Here is a 22,227-nt window from a genome sequence, read left to right as displayed (position 1 = left end):
TGAGTTTCAAGAATACATTATTCTAATACAAGATTTTAACAACTACACTGTATTTATGCATAATACATTTTCTTCCTTATCTACAGACTTTTGGACTTTGATTCAGAATATCAGGAGCTCTGGGATTGGCTGATTGACATGGAATCTATAGTGATGGACAGCCATGACCTGATGATGTCAGAGGAGCAGCAGCAGCATCTTTACAAGGTTAGAGCTACCGTTTCTGCCTTTACCTTGCTATAGAAGATCTGATTAGCCTGACAAGTCTTTTTCTCTTAGGATATCGCTACGTTCATTGTATGTATCATGGTGTCTATTAGAATTCCCTTCCCTGTCCCCAACCTCATTTCCATCCCCTGTGTGCTGACAGGCTGCACCGACATCATAATTGCAAGAAAGTTCCCTTTATCACATTCTATTTGGCGTAATTCTATAGAAGGACAAAGATTTATCTTCAAGATGAAGAGCAATAAATGAAACTGCATTAATAAATAGGCCGAAACAAAATGAAGAATAAATGGAATGGTAACATTTAACCAAACGTGTTTTGATTAGAGCACCCCTATAGATAGTATCTACCCCTTAGATCGTCTCAGAAAAGAAAGAAATTTGCTTAGGGTTGGCTTTGGCATTCCCAGGATGCAGTACCCTTCCAATTTAATTTTTATTAATCATACATAAAGGAGACATTGTCATGTTAAGTCGATATGTGGGCTTGTGATTTAAGGAAACTGATCTTGAGCTCATATATTGACTGCAGGCCATGGGACTAATAAACAAATTTGTGTATACAAAGACATTTATAATTTTCTACGTTTGCTAATTTGCACTTAGCCTAGTGGATTTTGTCCCTCCTTCCACTTAACAAGTAGTTTTAGAAGTTCTCACAAAACAGCCATGTGATTTTGACTAAAGAACATGTTGTAGGCTTCCCAGTAACTGAAAAGCTCTAAGGGGGAGGGAAGAGGGACTTTCCATAGAAATATCAGGCTGCAGTAAATCTTCCTCATTTAGGCAATTTTTATTGGAGTAATTCTGACAGTTGTCATCCTTGAATTGCTTTGAGCATATGGCATATTTCAAAGAGCAGATTGTGAATCATAAAAAATAAAATTAATAACTAACCACAGAATCAGCAACAGTATAATGACAAGAAACAACTACCCTCTAGACTTAAAAAAAATTCTTAGAGAATAACTAGTGCATTCAAGGTCAAATTAAAGTTGTTTTCTTTCTTTGCTGTTTTAAGTTATCTTTTCTTGGATATAATACCTGAACTTGCCCTTTACATCCACTCCAAAAACAGAAGTATTTATAATTTTCATAGATTTATTTGACTTTAATTACATTCCCTTGGGAATCATTTTCTTAAAAGAATGTGAAAAGAGACTCTAGGGCTCAATGAATGGAGAAACTTATGCTTTCAGAGAATTTGGACTCTAATAAAATTGATTTTACTGACTATTAGTCTTTTCTCTTTTGGATATTTGTCAACATGAAGAGCAAAACTACCAAATCCATCTTCTAATATAAAACCAAGAGAATGACAATATCATCCTAAAAAAATGAAACCCAGATCATTTAGTACATTTTAGGTCAAATCCAAGAATCTCACATGGAAATTTTTTAAAAAGTCAGTTTTAAGTATGTAAATATTAAAAATTAATCTAACCAAGAGGAAAAGATTAAAAATTATCAAAGGCCATTCAGCCACATGGCCTCAGTCACATTTTGACAGGCCATTGTACTCTGGATGCCATTCACATTAGTCTTCTAGCTCTTTTCCCTATCATGTATATAGTTTACCACACTCTCAGAAATGTACTATTCCTTGTTTTTAAAAAAATGAGATCTAGATAATCTACATAGCAATCAACATTTAATCTTAAAAAGAAAAAGCTATTCTCCTTTTTCACTATGGATTCTCTTGACATTGTTTACTTGAGATCTCATTTTTTTACTCTTCTGGGTCACAGTACTATTTCCAAGTCTTTTTCTGCCTGTGACTCTTTGGTATTTGCCTAAAAGTGTCCCATATTATAATGTACTGAGAGATGGATTTAGAATTAGGTTTAGATAGGTCTGAATCTCAGTTGTGATTTACTACTTGTATAACCTTGTAAAAGTATTTAACTTCTTAGAGCCTTCGTTTCCTTATTTATAAATTGACAGGATTAAAGTGTATGATTAAATCTGGCTTTTTTATAGCACACTAAATTTTTCAAAACATTTGATCATTGTAGCAACCCTGTGAAATAAGTATTGTGGATAATACTATCCCTATTAAAACATTTTATTATGCATTTTAAAACATCAACAAATATGAATATTTCCATATACAAACAAGTACAGAAAAAGATGATTGTACATAAAATTTCAAATCTTGATTATATGGCACTTGGGTTTTTTAAAATTAAAATGAACACAAATTAAATTTAGTATAAATACTTCCCTGCTTGTCTGTTCCATTCTAAGCTTCCTCTGTTCTCTTGTGTATTTTAAAAACATTGAACATGTTTTTATGTCTTTCTTTGTCTTTCTTTGTCTTTATGTCTTTCTTTATCTTTCTTGCTTGCTTGCTTTCTTGCTTTCTTTCTCTCTTCCTTTCTTTCTCTCTTTTTCTTTTCTTCCTTTTCTTTCTTTTTCTAATTGACTGTCACTACTTCCATTACCATCCCTAAAAATTCTTCCCCTATAACCAGATGTATGGCTAGATCTGAAAATTTATATCTCATTCTTTACATCTTGTTCATCATCTCTTAGTTAAGAACTTGGAAACAGCCTTCATCATCAATCTTCTGTCATAATTAGTCCAAGTAGATCAGAGATCTTAAGTTTCACATTGAACAGAATTCTTAAGTCTATCATATGTGACGAGGCTGTCTTCATTTGGCTCAAAGGGAGGCCAGAATAGGTATATCTCTAGATGTATCCTACCCTAATCTTTGTTGAAGGGAGATTTTGATTGCTGCCAGTTTGGGAAGCAGGAGTTTGAGACCAGAGGATGCTCAGCTCTCTTCAGAGAGGGGACAACAGCATAGAATGATATCTCTCTGCTCCCTTAAATATAATTAGCCTAGGGGAAGCAATTTTAAGGTTAGCTTAAATTCTAGATTAGTATTTCTTAATGAGTAAAGGAAGGCTCCAATCTTTATATCCAAGAAATGACTTCCTTCTCACTAAACATCAATTTCACAATGAAAGCAAAAAGTAAAAAACAAAAACAAAAACCAAATTACACAAGTTGATAGCAATAAATAAACAAACAATAAATAAATAAATGAAGATTGAACATATATACCAGACAATAGAGTGAAGGAGCTCTTCTACTGGAAATGGGATAACAGTTCAGCCAAGATACCCCACACCCAAAAGGGAAATTTCTCTAAGTCTCTAGCAATCTGGGGATAGGAACTTGACAGAGATTACCAGCTCCTTTCATCCTGACTTCTTTCCATAGTAATTCTCCCTTTGTGCCCTTGGAAGAGAGGTTAGAATCCTATGCATCTCAAACCTGGAGACCAGCAACCCCTTCAGAGACTAGAAAAAAAAGAGCCCGAAGAGACCTTTTCTCCATCTTGCCCTACCCCTGACACAGGAGAGAGTTCCATTCCAATGGACTTTAGAGCTCAGATTACATATTTTGACATAACGGCTGCATAATTGTACTCATGCATTTTCTTCCACTTATGATCACTTTGATCTTTATTAGTTTATATAAATCTTCCCACATTTCTCTGAATATTTTCTTTTCATCATTTTTTGTGGCACAATAATATAGCATCACATTTATATGTCATAATTTGTTCAGCTCTTTCTCCGTAGATCCACACCAATTGTGTTTCCTCTTTTTTGTTTTATCAAATAGTACTATATATATATTTTTACAGGGGCATCTCTTCCTTTACCATTTGGAGATGTATTCTTAATAATGGTAACACTGAGGAAAAGAGCTAATTTAGTGACTTTAGGGATATATTTCCAAATTGTCTTCCAAAATGGTTGAACTAATTTGCAGACCTCCCAACAATGAATCAGTGTTCTGCATTTCTACAGCCTTTCTTTTTCCATCATCTTTGCCAATCTTATGGTTGAGAAATAGATTCTTAGAGTTATTTTAATTTGTATTTTTTTAAAAACTAAAACCCTTATCTTCCATCTTGGAGTCAATATGGTGTATTGGCTCCAAGGAAGATGAGTGGTAAGGGGTATGCAATGGGAGTTAAGTGACTTGCCCAGGGTCACACAACTGGGAAGTATCTGAGGCCAGATTTGAACCTAGGACTTCCCATCTCTAGGCCTGACTCTCAATCCACTGAGCCATCCAGCTGCCCCCAATTTGTATTTTCTTGATTATTATGATTAAAAGTATTTTTCATATGACCTTTGGTTGCCTGTATTTCTTTCTTTTGAAAGCTTCCTGTTGATATTTATTACCCCTGTTTAAGAAATGGGAAAACTGAGGCTGGAAGAGTTTTAATAACTTGCCCATGTTTGTACATAAATAGTGAACATTAGAAGTAGAATTCAAACCCTAGCCTGTAATAATTTGATTTCCAGTGTTCTTTCCACTACCCCTTTGCTATCTCTATATGATCACTAAAGATTTGCCTAACTATAAATTCAATGGTGATGTTTTGGAAATCTTTTTCTATTTGTATATAACCCATGGAAATAAACATGCATCATTTTTTCCTGAGAGGCAGTGTGGCATAATGGAAAAAATTGATATTAAAAACCAGGCGAAGCCTGGGTTTAATCTCAGCTCTGCCAGTTAGTATTTGGGTTACCAGGACAAGTTACTAAAACCTTCTGAGTCTCAGTGTTCTCACCCAAAAAGCATAATGATGTTTATAGTATTTATTCATAAGATTGCTTTTAGGATCAAAAGTTCTTTGCCTAAAGTACTCTGTGATTTGTCAACCATTATTCTTATTTTACCTCTGACCCCAGTGAAAAGTAGAGGGCAGTTAGGAACCCCAGGCAAGAAGTTGCATGTGCCCCTCCATACTACAATGATATAAAATCTCTTCTGATTAATAATAAATCAATAAATATGTATTACATATCTTGTATATGTCAAGCACTGTGCTAAGCACTAAGCATACAAAACGAGGCAAAATTGAGTCCTTGTCCTCAAATGGTTTAGAATCTAATGAACACTTTGAAGTTATAGTTTCTGACCTGAACTCTTCTGTGACCTTAGGGTCTGGACCGTGCTTAGCTTGTTCTTGATCCAAAGAAATTAGAAACCTAGAATTCTACATTTCTCTTATTATTACCAATATATGTATATATTCTACCACTAGAATATAAACCACTTAAAGACAGATGCTATTTTCTCTTTTACTTTTAATCCCTAACACTTAGCAAAGTACCTGACACATGGTAAACACTTAAAAATGCTAGTTGATTGAGTAATTAGGGAACCAAAATCCAAAGATATTATGACTTGCTCAGGTTGGTCAGGGAGAGAATTGGAACTCTAACCCAGATTTCTTCACAACTATGTCAAACATTTTTTTTTCCTATTTTGTCTCTAAGTGGCAATTTTAGGGGTCTTTTGGGGGAGCATTGATCCACCATGAGGCCCTAGTTTAATCAGTTTTGTTTGCCATATTTTATTTCAAGTATATCTAAACTCTGAAGAAGAATTTGAAATGAACTTGTCCTTCTAAGAGACATCTGAACCTCAAGGGCTAACCTTGAGTCTAGTCAGAAAAGTGACGTCTTGGCACAGCTAAGGGATGTCAGTGTGCCTGCCCCCCAGCTCACATTTTCCTGGATCTTCATTCCTCCCTTAGGGTTCTTCAGCTTCAAAGTGCTTTAGAAGCATCTACTCAGTTCTGCAAATCAGTAAGTTTTTTTTGGCATGAAGCTAATAGGTGGTTAGTACCCTTTAAGACTGAGATTCACAAGTCTTCGTGATTGGCCAGTCATAAGATTTATAAAAGAAAGATTCTAGAGTCTGTGGGGAGGAGAAATCAAATAGTAGATTTTTTTAAAGTGTCTCATCAAGAAATTCAAAATCTACACTTCCAGCCTTACTTCATGCTGACTCCCTATATTCTCTGCTCCCATCTTATGAGATTATTCACTGAATGATATTTTCATCTTGAAAAGACGCCCCTCTTCAAGGATCTAAAAGCACTTTGTTTTGAGAGGCACAAAAGCATAGGGGTAGAAAAATCAGGGAACTTCGAAGCAGGAAACTATTTCAATCGTTATCTTCTGTGTCCTTGGGTGAGTCAGGTAACACACCTCCTAGAATTATTGTGAGAAAATTGCTTTGTATATCCTAAAGATCTCTGGATATGGGAGTGGTTTGGACATTTTCTTTGGACTTCTGGGATAAAAGGGGTCTCTGTCAATATGTACTTAGGAAACATACACATTTATGACATACAATTTTACTTTGATATAGACACATATCATTTAAGTTATACATGTATAATACATAGGGATAAGGATTAGAACTAGATATGTGAATTTATTGGGATAGGAAACTCCCAGGTGAGAAAACTCCTTCCATCAATGCAGGCTGCCATCTTCTCTGAAACTTAAAAAATTAGAGGGATATCTGGAGCAGAGTGGCAAACATTTGGTCCTCAGGCACAGTACTCAGTAACTAGATTAAAATATAATTGGGAAATAGTTAACAAAATTAAAATACCAAAAAATATGTAATATTACATTTTGGAGGGATGCTAACAGTGGATAGGCCTAGTACTTGGGAACTAGATTAAAATGTAATTGATGGAGGCAACTGACTGGCTTTGTGGAAAGGGAGCCAGATCTAGAGATCAGAGGTCCTGGGTTCAAATCTAGTTTTAGACACTTCCTAGCTATGGTGATCCTAAGCAAGTCACTTAACCCCAATTGCCTATTCTTTTGCCTTGAGACCAGTACCTAGAATGATTCTAAGACAGATAGTAAGAGATTTTTTTAATGTAATCGGGAAATATTCAACAAAATAAATAAAAATACAAAAAAAGCAGCATTACTAGACTTGGAGTCAGGAAGATTCAACTTTGTGAATTCAAATCTGGCTTCAGACACATATATCTGTGTGACTCTGACCAAGTCTCTTGACCCTATTTGCCTTAATTTTCTCATCTGTCAAATGAGATAGAGAAGGAAATGGCAAACCACTCCAATATCTCCAGGTGATGAAGAGGTGGACATGATTGACACAACTGAACAACAAAACATTACATTTTAAAAGGATAGATTAGTGGCCCCCATTTATATTGGAGCAGCATTATTCAAGAGCACTGAAGTTTGATGATTTACCTCAAATTATAGTTTGCTTATATGTCAGAGGCAGGACTTGAACCTAAGTCTTCCCATATCTAAGACTGCCTAACCATTTTTCCAGATTGCCTCACAACCATCATAGAACAGATACACACAGCTATACCTATGTGTATATACTGATGTAGGATGACTTAGTGGTTAGGAAACTGGTCTTTGAGTCAAGAGGATGTGAGTTTATGTCTTGAGTCCAACATATTCTGGTTATGTGACCTCTTCATGAATTATTCAATCTCCTGATGCCGCAGGCAAACTTATAAGAATAAAATCACAAAGAAGACAGTCACAAGCAATTTCTTACATGGAGCTTACTACATTGATAAAATAAGTTTCTATCAATATCAGTGTTTTTTTAATGTGTTTATTATTTCAATGTTATAGTATTTGCAGTCATATATGACTCTGACTCTTCATGACTCCTTTTGATTTTTCTTGGCAAAGATCCTGGATTGGTCTGCCATTTCCTTCTCTAATTTTTTTTTTATATTTAGCTTACAATTTCTTCCTATCTTCATAATAAGTCCCATCTGCAGGTATCCCAATCCCTCACTACCTTACCTACTTCAGAAAAGGTGTCATCCAGAAGACTGACATGTTTGTATAAATTAAGTCTTCATATTTTCACCTCTCCAGCTCATTTTAAAAATGAGGAAACTGAGGTAAACAGAATTAAATGACTTGCCCACACTCAAAGAGATAGTAAAAGCCTGGGGCTAGATTTGAACTCAGGAAAATGAGTTTTCCTGATTCTAAATCCAGTGTTCTACCCCCTGTACCATCTAACTGCCTAATATGCCTATATATGCAGATAAACATGTAGATATACACCTTTCTGTATTTGTTATATCAATACAAAAATCTTTTACAAGATAGACTTTATATGGAGTAAGAGTTTCACAGGCATCTGCTAATATTAGCTGAATTTTTACCTAGGCTACAAACATTGATTCTTTTTGTAGATTTTATCTAGCAGTATGCATAATTACTCATATTTTAATTTTCCCTTTTTTTCTGTATTAAAAAAGGAAGGTTAATTTCTACCCCAAGGGGTTTGGCCTTTCAGTATGGGGGGGGGAGAGAGGAGAACTTCTCTTCTCAAAGTGGGGTTCAGTGGAGACAGCTTATGTTTAGGGTTGGCTCAGAGAGGAGAGGGGATTTAAAGATTTTTCCCCTCTGTCCTCCCTCCTTAGCTAAAGCTGTTCTCCCTGATTAGCTCTTGTCACTCCCCCCCCCAACACTACTAGAGAACAAAGTGTCTCCCCTTGATCTGTTCATTCATACTCAGCTTGGGGAACAGATAACTTTTAATGTCAAGTCAATCTGGTAATACAAAAGGAATAACTAGCAGGGAAAGAATAGGAAAAAGAAAGTGGAGAAAGGGGGTCCCTGTCTCTGTCTAAACCCTTTCCCCTCCCTCATTGAGTCTGGGGGAAACTCAGGCCTTGGCAGCCTGAGCCCCCTGAGAGAAAGTCAGGTTAACTCACCCCTGGACAACAGGAGCTGAGGTAAAGTCTGCTCAGGTTTCTCTTCAGAAAATCCCTTAAATTGGGAAATGTTGTGGGGGAGAGATTTCTAGTCACCAGCAGGAAAAGTGGGTAACCCTCAGGAGAAAGTCTTTCCCACCTTCTCTCTTCAGCTTCTCAAGACCTGAGAGACTAACTCCTCTACCAGTCAGTCTTCTCCTCCTCAAGATTCCCAAACTCCTGGGGCCCCTCCCCTATCCAGGTGATCAATTTCACACACTCTTCAGCCTGGCACTTTTTCTTTAGTGCCAGCCTCTGTCATATTTCTCTGAATCTGCAAGTCTTAAAACAAAGTTTTACCTAGTGGAAGACCTGATGGATGACCATTCTCATTTGTGGCATTCTGGGAGAGCAGCAACCATGTCTTATATAATTGGACATCTCACAAAGTTTCTTGCACATTGTGGTCTCTGTACACATTTAACACATTTAGAGTTAATAACTAAATATCTAACACATGAATGAATGACAATGCCTTGCATTTTTTACAGAACTTCATAGTTTACAAAGGGTTTTGAACATACCTTAATCTAACTTGATCTCCAGAATAGTCCTATGAAAGGGATAAGGCAAGAATTTTTATTTCTATGTTCAAAGTGAGGAATCTTAGCCTCCAGTGAGCGACAGAAACTCAAAGCTAAGTTTTTTGATGGCAATTCCAATACTGTTGCCACTGTAAAGTAATTCTTTTTTTATAATACCATAGAATCATACTTTTCTCATGAAAGGGTGGGAGGAATTTTTAAAATTAGAAACATCTACTGAATGGTGATGAAATTCCAGATATGAGCTTCTGCCGCTGTAGTATAAAACCACTGATCCAATAATCTCCCCACTCCAAAGCCATCTTTTGCCAACTTCTTTCCATCTTTCAGCAGTTCTCCAATACAGGGTAATAATAGAGCTTTGGATTCTGAATCAGAATGCTGGGATTCAAATCAGGTCTCGACCATGTATGAGTTGCAAGACCTGGAGAAAGTCATTTGCCCTCGATGAGCCCTAGTCTTCTTGTCTGTAAAATGGAGATAAGTCTTGAATAGCCTCTTTTACAGGTTCCTTAAGAGAACAGCTCTTTGTAAACCATGAAGGGTCCTCTATAGAATTCAATCAAATTCAACAAGCATTTATTTAGTTCCCACTATGTGCCTGGCTCTGTGTGAAGTGCTAGAGATACAAAGGAAAACAAAACCACCTCTGCCTACAAATAGCTCTTTATACTCAATGGGAATAATAAAAAATAATAAAACTTTCAAGATGGAAGGGATCCTAAAGAATATCATATCCAACCTCATCACTTCATAGATAAGAAAGCCAAAGCTCAGCCAAGTAAGATAATTTTTACAAGTTACACAATTATTAAATGGCCCAGTAAGAATTAGATAGAGCAGCTTGGTGACACAGGGGATGAGTGTTGGGCTTGGAATCAAGAGGACTTGAGTTAAAATACAGTCTCAGGTACTTACTAGCTGTGGGACCCTAGGCAAGTCATTTAACCCTGTTTGCCTTAGTTTTCTCATCTATAAAATGAACTGGAGAAGGAAATGGGAAACCATTCCAGTGTCTCTGCCAAGACAATCCCAAGCAGGATCACAAAGAGTTCAACATGTCTGAAATTACTGTACAGTAATAACAAAGGATTGAACCCTGTTTTCTAAATGTGGTATTCAATACTTTTATACTAGCTACCTCCCTCTGTGTATAATAAAAACATAACCTATTATTCTTTTTCTTTTTCAACCCTGACCTTCTGTCTTAGAATCAAAATAAATATCTATTCTAAGCAGAACAGCAGTAAGGAGTAGACAATTGAGGTTAAATGACTTTCCCAAGGTCAAATAGCTAGGAAGTGTGTCTGAAGCCAGATTTAAAGTCAGGACCTCTTATCTCCAGTCCTGGTTTACTGAGCCACCTAGCTGCCTCTGTGAACTATTATTCTTACAGTACTTACCATAGTTCCTGGTACACAGTAGGTGCTTGATAACTGTATTGAATGATTCTACGCATTTGATCTGTTGTATCCTTCTCTATCACTTGGCATAGCAGTTAGTCTCCAATTTCTGATTTAGCCAATAGTTCTCCATTCAAAAACTGTAGAAATGTTGGAATAGAGAAAATACAGGGGGAGGGGGAGCTGGGATGTTTGGCAGACAAAGTTTTTGAGGGAGACAAAAAATATTGTAGTAGAGCCTAAACCTTTGCTTATTAAATATTGTCTCCTTGCATCCTACTCATTATATTGTCTTTTCTGGTGACTGCTCCAAAATCCAATGCTCTTTACACTCTCACTGCTTTCATTGATCCAGAAGAAACCCAGCCCAATCAATTCAGCTGTTTTCCTTGCTGATATCTGTTACATTCATTCATCAGGTCACCAAAAATACCGAATGGCAAGAAGTTAGATTTTATAAAAAACAGTAAAAACAACGATTACATAGCATTTTACCATTTGCATAGTGCTTTGCAAGTATTACCTAATTTAATCTTTACAACAACTTTATGAGGTAGGTATTATTTATAATTCCCATTTTAAATATGAGTATATTTTCTCTGAAAGGAATTAAATAACTTTCCTGGAGTCATACAGCTAGCAACTGTCTAAAAGGCAGGATCTGAACTCAGAACTCCATGACTCCAGGTCCAGTAATCTATCCTTTGTTCTATTACCATCTGCTTTCCAACATCAGATTAAAAAGATGGAAGCTTCCATTATAATAATGTGATAACAATAGTATATAAGTTGAAGTTCTAAACAGGAAAATAAACTAAGATTTCATAGACCATTTTCTTTTTAATAGTATTTTAGTTTCATTAACATTTAATCAAATTGTTTCCACTAGATTTTTGTGTTTAAGAGCCCTAAAAGCATTCTCATTCATCTTAGAAATTTTCTGCCTCATAAGTGATTGCTTCTTTCTATTGGGGCAAATGTCCGTATTGCAAACATCTTTGCTTCATTTCCTTCTCAGGCCTGCCCCAGCTCTGATAATGGATGAGCCTCTGTTGCCATTGTCTAATAAATGTTGATGGTATTGTCAACTCATAAAAACACAAACATATCTTTCTTGTTTTATTTTTAGCCCCTCTCCCCACCTGAGCAACACTTCCAGGAAGGGTTTTCCAGCTCTCTACATGCAGTTTCCCCCTGTACACTCACACACACATACACACACACACACACACACACACACACACACACACACTTACATACTCCCACCCCTTTCCTCTCCAGGACAATTTAATTTGTCAAAAGTAACTGCTGTGATTTTCAAAGTTCAGCTCCTATTTGGACTAGAGTTACAAAGCCAGAATTCGTAATCACAGGGAGCTGTCACTCTGCAGGTCTGTGTGCACATTAACTATTAATGGAGAAATATTTAAAACTCAGTTGCAAAGGAAAAACTCCAATTTTTCATTTCTGTACAGATCAGAGGTAGCATTATTCTTGGGCTCAAGGAAGCTCAAAACCATGACACCTATCCCCTAAATTTTTAAACATCAATTGACTTGAGATAACTTTGGCCATGGCACAATTCTCACCTAGCTTTTTCTTGCTGGTGCTGCTTTTTTCATGGGTGCCTATGGCATGTTCCCATAAGCCCATGCCTGAAAAGTCAGATTGTTCCTATTGCATATAATGCTAACTTTTCTTCACACAAATAAGGTACACAGTGGATAGTGATTCTTTCATAAATGTAGCTACTATCTAAGAAATTCTTGAAAACCATGTGAGACCAGAGTCTGAGGGATTTCTTAATCAGAATGTCCTGATCATGGGGAGTTTAGCTCCAAGGTTACCCATTGAACAATGGAGAGTATTGTCTGGGTATGACCAAGCTGAGTAAAACATTGCATTTACATAAATAGCTCTATGATCTCTGCCTAGTCACCTAAATTTTGAAGGTTATAGTTTTCTCACTGGCAAAATGGGGTTTTTGGATTAGATGACATTCAAGAAGATCATTCTGAAGAGTAGTGAGGAGCATGATTTTTATTGCTACTCTCTGAGTATGGAGAAGAGGAGATGGTGCAGGGAATAGAACACTGGCCTTGGAGTCAAGAGGACTCAGACACTAGCTATGTGACCCTGGGCAAGTCTTTTAACACTGTTTGCCTCAGTTTCTTCATCTATAAAATCGAGCTATAGAGAAGGCAATGGCAAACCACTCTGATAATCCCAAATGGGCTCATGAAGAGTCTGACATGACTGAAAATGAATGAACGACAAACTCATATACAAATCGAATCACACATGGGTGGTTGCCCCTAAATACAGTAAGAATGCTATACAGTGGCCACTCACATGCATACATTTGACAAAAACAAAATTGAATCAGAATTTGGTAAAAACTTATAACTACTTTTGCAAACTGTCTTAGGGAAGGCTGATACTTCATCTGAATTTAAACTTCACTAGAGTATAAGGCAATTTTTAGGACTTCTAATTAGTTTGAGGTAATGTCACCTCACTCTTCACTACCCATATTATTTTCTATACATACTTGCTGATATTACATCCAAGCACAGATCAATCCTCTTTTTAGTGGTTGTCCTCTCTAAGTGCTCTGGAGTAGATACTGAGGTCTCCTTCCCTAACACCATTCAGCACTAGCCTAGTTCTTGGACTTCCCAGATCATCTCCTAGGCGTGTCCATCTCATATAGGTATTTATTCACTTAAGGTCAGGAAAGGATAAACTCAAAAAGAAAACAAACGCAGTGTTACAATTGCCTTAATCAGAACATATGCTTTAGATTCCATATTTTATGACCCCAAAGAAGCCTGAATGGGGGAAGGAGATCAGCTTCCTCTTCCCGAGATGACTCTTAGGAAGCTGTTTGAAACAGTCCTGACTTGATTTTCAGCCAGAAAGGATAAAGGATCTAAAAGGGTAGGCTATTCCCTTTTAAACATCTACAGTCATCAGATCTTTTGACTCTACATCCAGTAATGGAATTCTTCATTATCTTACAGTGTGAACCCTGCAGTGATGTCACACTTGGATAGAGTATCTTCTCTCCTCTCAAAAGTTTCCACCAGGTGTTCAAAATCTAGTATGTCAACATGAGCATTCATCGTGAGGATGCGTCTTCAATATATAATTGCATTATATATTGCTAATACATACTGTCTTCTTTATGTCAGAGAGTCTGGAGATCCATTTATTTTATACAACAGAGAATAAGGATATGCTTCGTGCAATTTTTACTTGGGGGTCCCAAGAATCTAGGTGGATTACTACTTCTTTATCAGTCCAAATAAAAAGTATCTGACCCACAGATTATTTCTAGTAATTGATACCTTCTTTTGACTAAAAGCTGAATGGAAAGGAAGGAAGTGAGGGATACAGTGGAAAAGAGGAGAACAAATTAGGTATAAAAAGGCATGTAATAGAAATGACTAGAAGAAAAGACAGGAAAAAGCAAGACATCTAGATAGAAGGGGAAAGGAAATAGTTGTTTGAGTTTTGTTTTTAATATGAAAGTGAGGCTTCATATGGAATGAAAAAGGGGAGGATAGTGAAAGGATAGAAAGTGCTAAGAAAAAGTAAAAAGAAGGATAAAAGCATAATTACCAATTTAGAAAATTGGGTTGGTGGGAGAGGGATGTAGCAGGGTAGGGCAAGGTAGGGCAAGGCAGATCATGAAGGAATCCCTAAGATATCTGGGAGAGTACCATCTTGATTCATCCTATTTTAACTAATTATTTTGCTAATTACATGTTAAACTCAGGTGTTTCTATACTATAGAAAGAGAGCCAGCCCTAGTTATTTTCATTTGTCATCCAGTCATGTCTGACACTTCATGACCTCATTTGGGGTTTTCTGGGCAAAGATACTGGAGTCCTTTGCCATTTCCTTCTCCAGCTCATTGTACAAATGAAGAAATGAGGCAAACAGGGTTAAGTATCTGAGGCTAGATTTGAACTCCAGAAGAAGAGTCTTCCCAACTTCAGGTCTGGCACTCTATCCACTGTACTGCCTAGCTGTCCCACTCTAGTTATTACCCAGGATTAATTAAATATCTGACAAGGGCTGGCTTATTTAAAAAGAAATGGCTCTTTGGAAAAGAACATCTAAAGGGAAAATGAAATTAGATATGTGTTAAATGAAAACATAAATGAGTATTTTTTTCAAACAGGCTTAAGAAAAGTGGTAAAAGAAGGATAAATAAAATACACTGAGGAGGATATATGGAGTTAAGGAAGAAAAACAAGGCACAGTTGAATCTTCATTTTTGCAATTTTACAACTATTTGGTGCTAAAATGTGATGGTTATGAACTGATCACAGCAGATAAATCTGATTGCCCTTATATTTTGTCAATTCATGTTTTCCAGCTCCTTGGAATAAATGTGCTTCATTTTATCCTGGACCAGATTGATCTAACCAATTTCAGATGTGGCTGAAATCTTGCTGGTTGAACTCCAAGATTTTTGCCTTGGCCTCCCTCCCCCTAATTCTCCAATAAGATTAAGCCTGATTTTACTACAGGTCATAGTAGCTAAGCTTAAAATCCAAGAAACCCATTAGCTTACTTGCATCCTCTTTTGCACAGATGGTACCTAGGATGCCAAATACATGTCAAAGAATTTAAATTACCCTTATGCTGGAATTTGGGTATGGTTTTTTACATCTGTATCCTGAGCATTCAGATAGAAACAAATCCATATTTATTGAAGCTGGGGAAATAAAAATGGAAGTATTACACATAGAAAGTTAATGATAATTCCTTACATTTCCCCAGTAGATTAATTGTAAAATTTAATTGTATGTTAGATTAGAACCCCATTAAAATTAGGATATGCTTGTTAAAATCATTATGATGTGAATAACATTAACTAGTCATTTTTTTTAATTTAAAAAAGTAATAGGAATGAATATACTAGGCTCTCCATTGCTGGTTACAGACTGTTGTTATGGTGGTAATGGTTGGTGGTTTTTATTTTAGCAGAGTTTTGAGGTAATTTAAAATAGCTATTGTGTATACATTTAAGGCAGTAGTTTATTTTCCAAATGTTTTTCTATTATTGATTTATTCATTCATTTACTTGATTACATATTTATCATATATATATATCATATATATTAGGTATAAGGGAGCTAGGTGCTGAAAAACTTTAGAAGACAACTCTGCAGAGTGGGTACTAGGAGTATGGAATGATGGATATAATGTCAGACATAGGATGTGTTGGTCAATTTTGAAGAACTTTTCTCCCTTGTTCTTTGTTAAAAAGATGAGTCTTTCTAAAAGTAAAGAAGAGGGTATTTTGGAAAATATAAGCGATGTATGATCCATAAATTTGGTTTAAAAGGAGAAATAGAAGGCAGCTCTGAGGATAAGGCTTTTGAGAAATTTGTGTACCATTATTTGGGCTTTAAAAAGCCCTCTACTTTCATTGAGATTTTTTTTTTTGTAATGCACATTAAGGGACTCATACAAAAGCAAAATAAAAGTAAAAAATAAAAACAAGTTAATGAGAGTTACTATGTAGAAAGGATATGAGTAGAGGGGTGTCAAGGAAAGTGGGCAGGGAGAGAGGAAGAATGAATCTGACCAGCAGTTTTTGGCTCTTGCTGGTGAGCTACTGTCCCCAAGAAGGTGCTGGATTATTTGTTTTTTTTCCCCTCCCCCCCCTCCCCTTTTCTGGTTGCTACTGCTGCTGCTTCTGCTACTGCTACTGCTGCTACTGCTACTGCTGCTACTACTGCTACAGCGGCGGCGACAGGGGCTGCTGCATTATGGCTCTCTCTGGCTCAGCTTGCTATGGCCCACAGTGGATCAAACAAACCGTGGTGAAAGTTTCCCTCATTTGCATCACTTCTAGACAGCCCTGTCGTACTCTTTGCTGACAGGAAATCACTGTCTTTGTCACCTTTTTTCAGGGCTCTCCTTTTGGCAGAGATGGGCCATGTGACCGCGCTTAATCACAACAGCAGGGCTGGCTCGGAACTCAATGACATGTTTTCCTCAGCACTTCAATAAATGGGGGAGAAGAGTCAGTAGGAAATGACTACATTAATTTTAGAGTGAAAAGATAATTAACACTTGAAGGACTAATGCTACAACCTATGGAATTATTATTCAAATTAAACTTAATTTATTAAAAACTTGTGGAGACTACCTCCTCTAATGGAGCTGGTGGTGGAAAAAAAAATGGAGCTTTGAATAGCACTCGTGTGAATCTATGTGGAGAGATGGAGACAAGATATATCTCTATATATGAGAGGTTGGGAAGGGTGCTTGAGCCATAGCAAGCAGTTGCTTGGTGGAAAAGAAGGGCAAACTTAGGCACAAAAAAAAAAGTTAAACATTTGGGACTGGAGGTTAAAGTATGTAAAGTGCTTACTTAGATGATATGAATAGGATACGGGCAAACAAAAGCAGCAGTGTGCTCCTAGAAAACTGTGCCTAAAGGAGTTTCCTTAGCAACACAAATGCACTTCCAAAAGTAGACAGAACTTTCCTCAGAAAACATACTATTAATAACAACCTTCCGGAACAACTTGGAACAATTTGACGACTTGGCAGTAATAATGCCAAGTGTTCTGCAAATTAATCTCGAACACATAACAGTTATGCTTCCTTTGCCCGTAATTCTCCTGGACTCTGAGACTTAGTCCTGTTCTGGTTGTGGGGATGAATGTGAGAAGTAGTTCCAAATGCTGCTGTGAAGGAGAGAGAGAGAGAGAGAGAGAGAGAGAGAGAGAGAGAGAGAGAGAGAGAGAGAGAGAGAGAGAGAGAGAGACAGAGAGAGAGACAGAGAGAGAGACAGAGAGAGAGACAGAGAGAGAGACAGAGAGAGAGACAGAGAGAGAGAAAAAGAGAGAGAGAGAGAGAAAGAGAAAGAGAGAGACAGACAGACAGACACAGACAGAGACAGAGACAGAGACAGAAGACAAGAAAAGAAAAGAAAAGAAAAGAAAGAAAAAAAGCTAAAATAAGTATTAGTGGCCCTTCACGATCAATGGATATGTTCTCTTTCCTGTAACCCGCAGATGAGATCAGATTAATTAGATTAGATTATTCCAGTTAAAATAGCAGTTGCATTCAATATTTTATTTCTACCTAGCTGCTGCTAGAGAGCAAACTTTTGAAAGGGTTAAGGGTCTAAAAAGTACTGTTCTGTTGAGAACATCTTGAGGGCATTGGTTATATAAATGTAACACTTCACTAAAAATGTGCTGTGTTATTTTTAAATACATCATCATTTCTTGTCAGCCACAGAGAATAAACTAATCTCAGATCTCCTTTTGCCAATGGGAATCATTTAAATTCTCCTGAAGGCAGTAAGTTTACCAGCCAGGAAAGGTAGAGTACTCTACCACTTTGACCTTTCTCAAAGCCTTAGATCTAAAGGTTAAAAGTAATCAATATCTCATTGGGCTGCTTGGTTTCAGGGTAATAAGTAATAACCATCATGTTAAAATCTAAATGATTGCAGATAGCACTTAAGTGAGCTGACCCATTCGGGAACCATTTTCCTTCTTTTTTTCTCTTTCTTTTTTAATTGCAATCAGGATATTCATTAGAGTTTGCTAATAAACTTTTAGGGGGAATTACAGAAATCTGCAGCCTTTATCTTCTTGAAATATGACTTCTGGATGCAGATGGAAGGGTGTAGTGTTTCCTCCTGTGGTAAGTTGAAAGGTTGGGCTGCTCTGCTATTGAGATTTATAGATTTCTCTCTCATGTCTATAAAATAAATTAGGGAAACATTTTAATTCCATACAACGAGGAGGTTTTGTTCGCAGTCACCTCTGGCTTCTGAATTACTTAGTGCAATGTCTGTAGTTCAGATCAATGATTTAACAGAGGTAGCCCTTTACCCATTATTTAGCCTCACCTCTTTCTAAATAGGACTATCTTTAGCTGTTACACTGAAGTTTTTCCCAACAGATATGTAGACTGTAGTATTATAAACTCCACCAATAACCATGGCAATACAGGGTGTTTTCTTTTGTTTGTATTTTTTAAAAAAGAAAGACTAACTTGATCATTGGCAAAGGAACCTTATTTTAAATGAATATTAGAATGTTAGTTACATCCAACTTTTTGAGATCTCCTTTGGGGTTTTCTTGGCAAAGACACTGGAGTGGTTTGCCATTTCTTTTTCCATCTTATTTTACAGATGAGGAAAACTGAGGCATACAGGCTTATGAAGCTTTATTAAGGTTACAGAGCCAGTAAATGTTAATAGCCTACCTCTCAATATTCACAAAGAAAACATAATGTCATGAATTAGCATCCTTTTATTTATCTCATCATCTTTCCAATTTTCATAAATTATTTGGATTACATTCCATTCTTCCCAAAGACAGACGATGACTCCAAGGAGATCTTATAATTTTGAACCAAATTCCTTAGAACACATCTTAGAGTAGATAGCTCAAAATGGATAGGTAAGAAATCATATTGTTTTCACAAGCACAAACACCCATTTTCTTCTTGCAATCACCTTATTACTAGCCTCACCTGATGTGAAATTTAAGTAACTGACTACTCATTGGTTTTGTTTCCCTTAAATCATGACTTCTTAAAGTCAGAAGAGACTTCAGACGTCCAATCTGATATCCCATGTAGGAGCTATATTGGGAAGGTCAGCCCTCTTTCTCCCAGGTCTCCTCAATCTAATGACTGAAATTCCATCAATAAGATTAATTTCTTTTAGAGCATTGATGACTTTAGGGTCTCCAAGAATATCTTGGCAAATTGCAAATATCCTTAGGAGGTCTGAGTTCCAAGTCATTATCAAGTAACTAACATGTAAATTCTTTTCAGTGCTTACTATTTTAGCTGAAAGAAAGAGGTATAGAATATAGCAAAGGTAGGAACAAGAACACTGGGGGTAGGGTGCTCAAACAAGTAGGTGAACATCAGAGACTAACTTAGTATCCCAGGATCATGTGGATTTAGCTCTGCTTGGGACCTTAGATCACCAAGTCCAATTTTTTTGTTTTACAGATGAAGCAACTGAGGTTCAGAGGGGTTAAGCAAACAAGCAGCAAGCATTTTTAAGTGCCTATTATATCCCAGGCATGGTGATAGGCACTAAGACTACATAAAACAAAAGTTAAGTTGCCCTTCTCTCAAAGATCTTCTTATGAAATAACTTGCCCAGTGACACATAGTAAGTCATACAGCAAGTGCTAAGGCAAAGTCAGTTCATCTTGAACTTAAATGCAGAAGTTTTCTACTTTACAATTTTGTTGAAAATTAGCTCTTACCACCATTCTTCTCATCCATATTCCACCCTCTAAACTGCCAATGGAATTCTAACCAGCATTTTTCTTTCGTTACTCATTCTTTTCTTGCTTGGATGAAAGGCAATGTATGGTATATGTTAGAGATTACTTCTAACAAAACAAAAAACCACGAAAGAGTTGGATTGATTCGTTAACCAGTCCTTAGTCTATGCTATGAAATCTTCCAAATTTGAACATGGACTACCCTAGGGAAATATTGCCAGTTTGAGTCACATTGGGGGTGTCCTGTGTTTTGTCAGATTCAGGATAGTGATAGTTGAAAATGTTGTTTTGTTTTGTTTTGTTTTTCTTTTGAAGGAGGGGAACTAAACACAGCACCAACCCAGGAGAATTTGGCCTCATGGATCTTATTAATGCCAATGGGAGTTGCCTAGAAAAGTCCCCATGGAGTGCTGCCCTATATGAAATTCACTCTTGGGGAATTTCTTTGAGTTCTGTCAGGCAACCAATCTTAGCTTTTTGCAACAAGGACATTGCCACACCACAGTTGATATTCCACTTTCCTTTTAGGCATTTGTGTAGCTCATACATTCTAAAACCAGGCACTTCTGTGAAACTCCATCACTAATAAGGCACAATGGGGTAAGTTAAATACAGAGCAGTAGTCTTGCTGCTTGCACTAATTTACATAAGAACACTAAGCAAACAGAAAGTCAGCAAGCCTAACCTTTTTTATAGGTTGCTCTCAATCTCACAATTTTATTTCACCAAACCTGTGATCTCTATTTCTCCAGAAACAGAACCTGAGGCTTCATCTCACTTGAACTTCTTACTTCAATTGCTATTATTTGCAATTTATTACGAATGTTTACAAGGTTTTGCATGAAATTCTGTTCATGTTTTCCATTTACTCTGTTTCATCTCATCCAGTCATCCAAATTTGGGGTTTGGGTACATTCTGTAAACTACAACTTACAGAAAGGATAGTATTTTTTTTTTTACTTTTTGTTTAAGTATTGGAGGCTTTTAATTAAAAAAAAAATCTTTCATCAGGGTTGCATTTGGCCAAGGCCAGATTTCTTGGACTAGATACACTGGTAATCCCAAGACACTTAAATCATGCATATGTAAATATCTGCAAAAATTCCTCCACATATGCCAAGTTTCAGCCCTGAACACATTTTTATGTTTTAAACCTTGGCAGGCAAGGCTTTGCTACTTTCATTACAAGAATATTATCCCTTTAAATACCCGTGAGTGTAATGAGCCAACTTTGCCTGCCCTGGACCAACAGGAACTACCTTGGGGATAGGAGAAGAGCTCAATTGTGAGCATTTCATTAGTTATTAAGTACATAATTGTTAATAATGATGATAGTTTCTGGTCCAACTAAAGTACATATAAAAATCAGTTTTTATCTGAGATGAATCATAAACATCCATAGCCCTCTTCAATGGCTTTTACTCTTTTCAATGAAAGAAACATTGCATATTGTCAGGAGTTCAAAGCTAAGTCTTATTCAATAAAATATTAATTAATCCTGAATTATCCCAGCAATCACAGCATTATGCCAGTCTTTCTCAATGTAATAATTAAATCCCTATGCTACAAAATGGAATCTCAAAGATCCTGTTCTCACCTAACATTACAGATTTAAAAATTTGATTATTAACTGGAAAATGAAAGTTCCATAATGTTATTCCTTAGTAGTTAGGGTACTCTGAATTGGATTGGGCATGAATAATGATTTCTAGTCAGGGAGGGGGAGTTTCTGTCCTGAAATGGTACAATATGGTTACTATAAATCACCATGATCAATGGATAGACTCCAACCACTCAATTCGTACTCCAATGAATTTTTCCACAAATGCATATTTGTATATTTCTGCATATGAATGTCACATGGACCATGAGAACTCCCCCTCCTCCAAAAGATCAGTATGTGGCCTCTTAGGGGTTTTTATGAGAAATTGTATATGTAAATTTATATGTGTATATATAAATATATCATATATGAGTCTCATTAATTTATATGTCAAATTTATTTAGACTGTGTATATATGTGTACTATATATTATACATATAGAATTACAGTATACCTCATCAGTGATAATGGTTGGGATGTTCATAGATATGGTGGAGAAAATCAGGCTTCACTTCTGATAAATGTAGAGAATAGGGAAAAAAG

General features: G+C 36.5%; 1 protein-coding gene and 1 long non-coding RNA gene across 9 annotated transcripts in view; one reads left to right on the top strand and one right to left on the bottom strand.

Moving 5' to 3' along the window:
• AKAP6 (A-kinase anchoring protein 6) overlaps positions 1–22,227 on the top strand; it is a 616,970-nt gene that overhangs the window by 449,442 nt on the left and 145,301 nt on the right. For all 8 annotated transcript variants that reach the window (XM_007472509.3, XM_007472510.3, XM_007472511.3 and 5 more), the window contains one exon: positions 87–207. In XM_007472509.3, coding sequence (XP_007472571.2) covers positions 87–207 — 121 coding nt within the window. The remainder of the gene's footprint in view (positions 1–86; positions 208–22,227) is intronic.
• LOC103099113 (uncharacterized) lies at positions 5,186–10,520 on the bottom strand. The gene is made up of 3 exons (XR_457175.3): positions 9,362–10,520; positions 9,138–9,247; positions 5,186–6,628 (listed from the first exon to the last, which is right to left on the bottom strand). It is a non-coding gene; the product is annotated as an uncharacterized LOC103099113 (long non-coding RNA).

Source organism: Monodelphis domestica, chromosome 1 (genome assembly GCF_027887165.1).
Source record: "Monodelphis domestica isolate mMonDom1 chromosome 1, mMonDom1.pri, whole genome shotgun sequence".
NCBI classification, from domain to species: Eukaryota; Metazoa; Chordata; class Mammalia; order Didelphimorphia; family Didelphidae; genus Monodelphis; species Monodelphis domestica.
The sequence above is the reverse complement of the archived record's forward strand: the minus strand, read 5'-3'. Positions and strand labels throughout refer to the sequence as shown.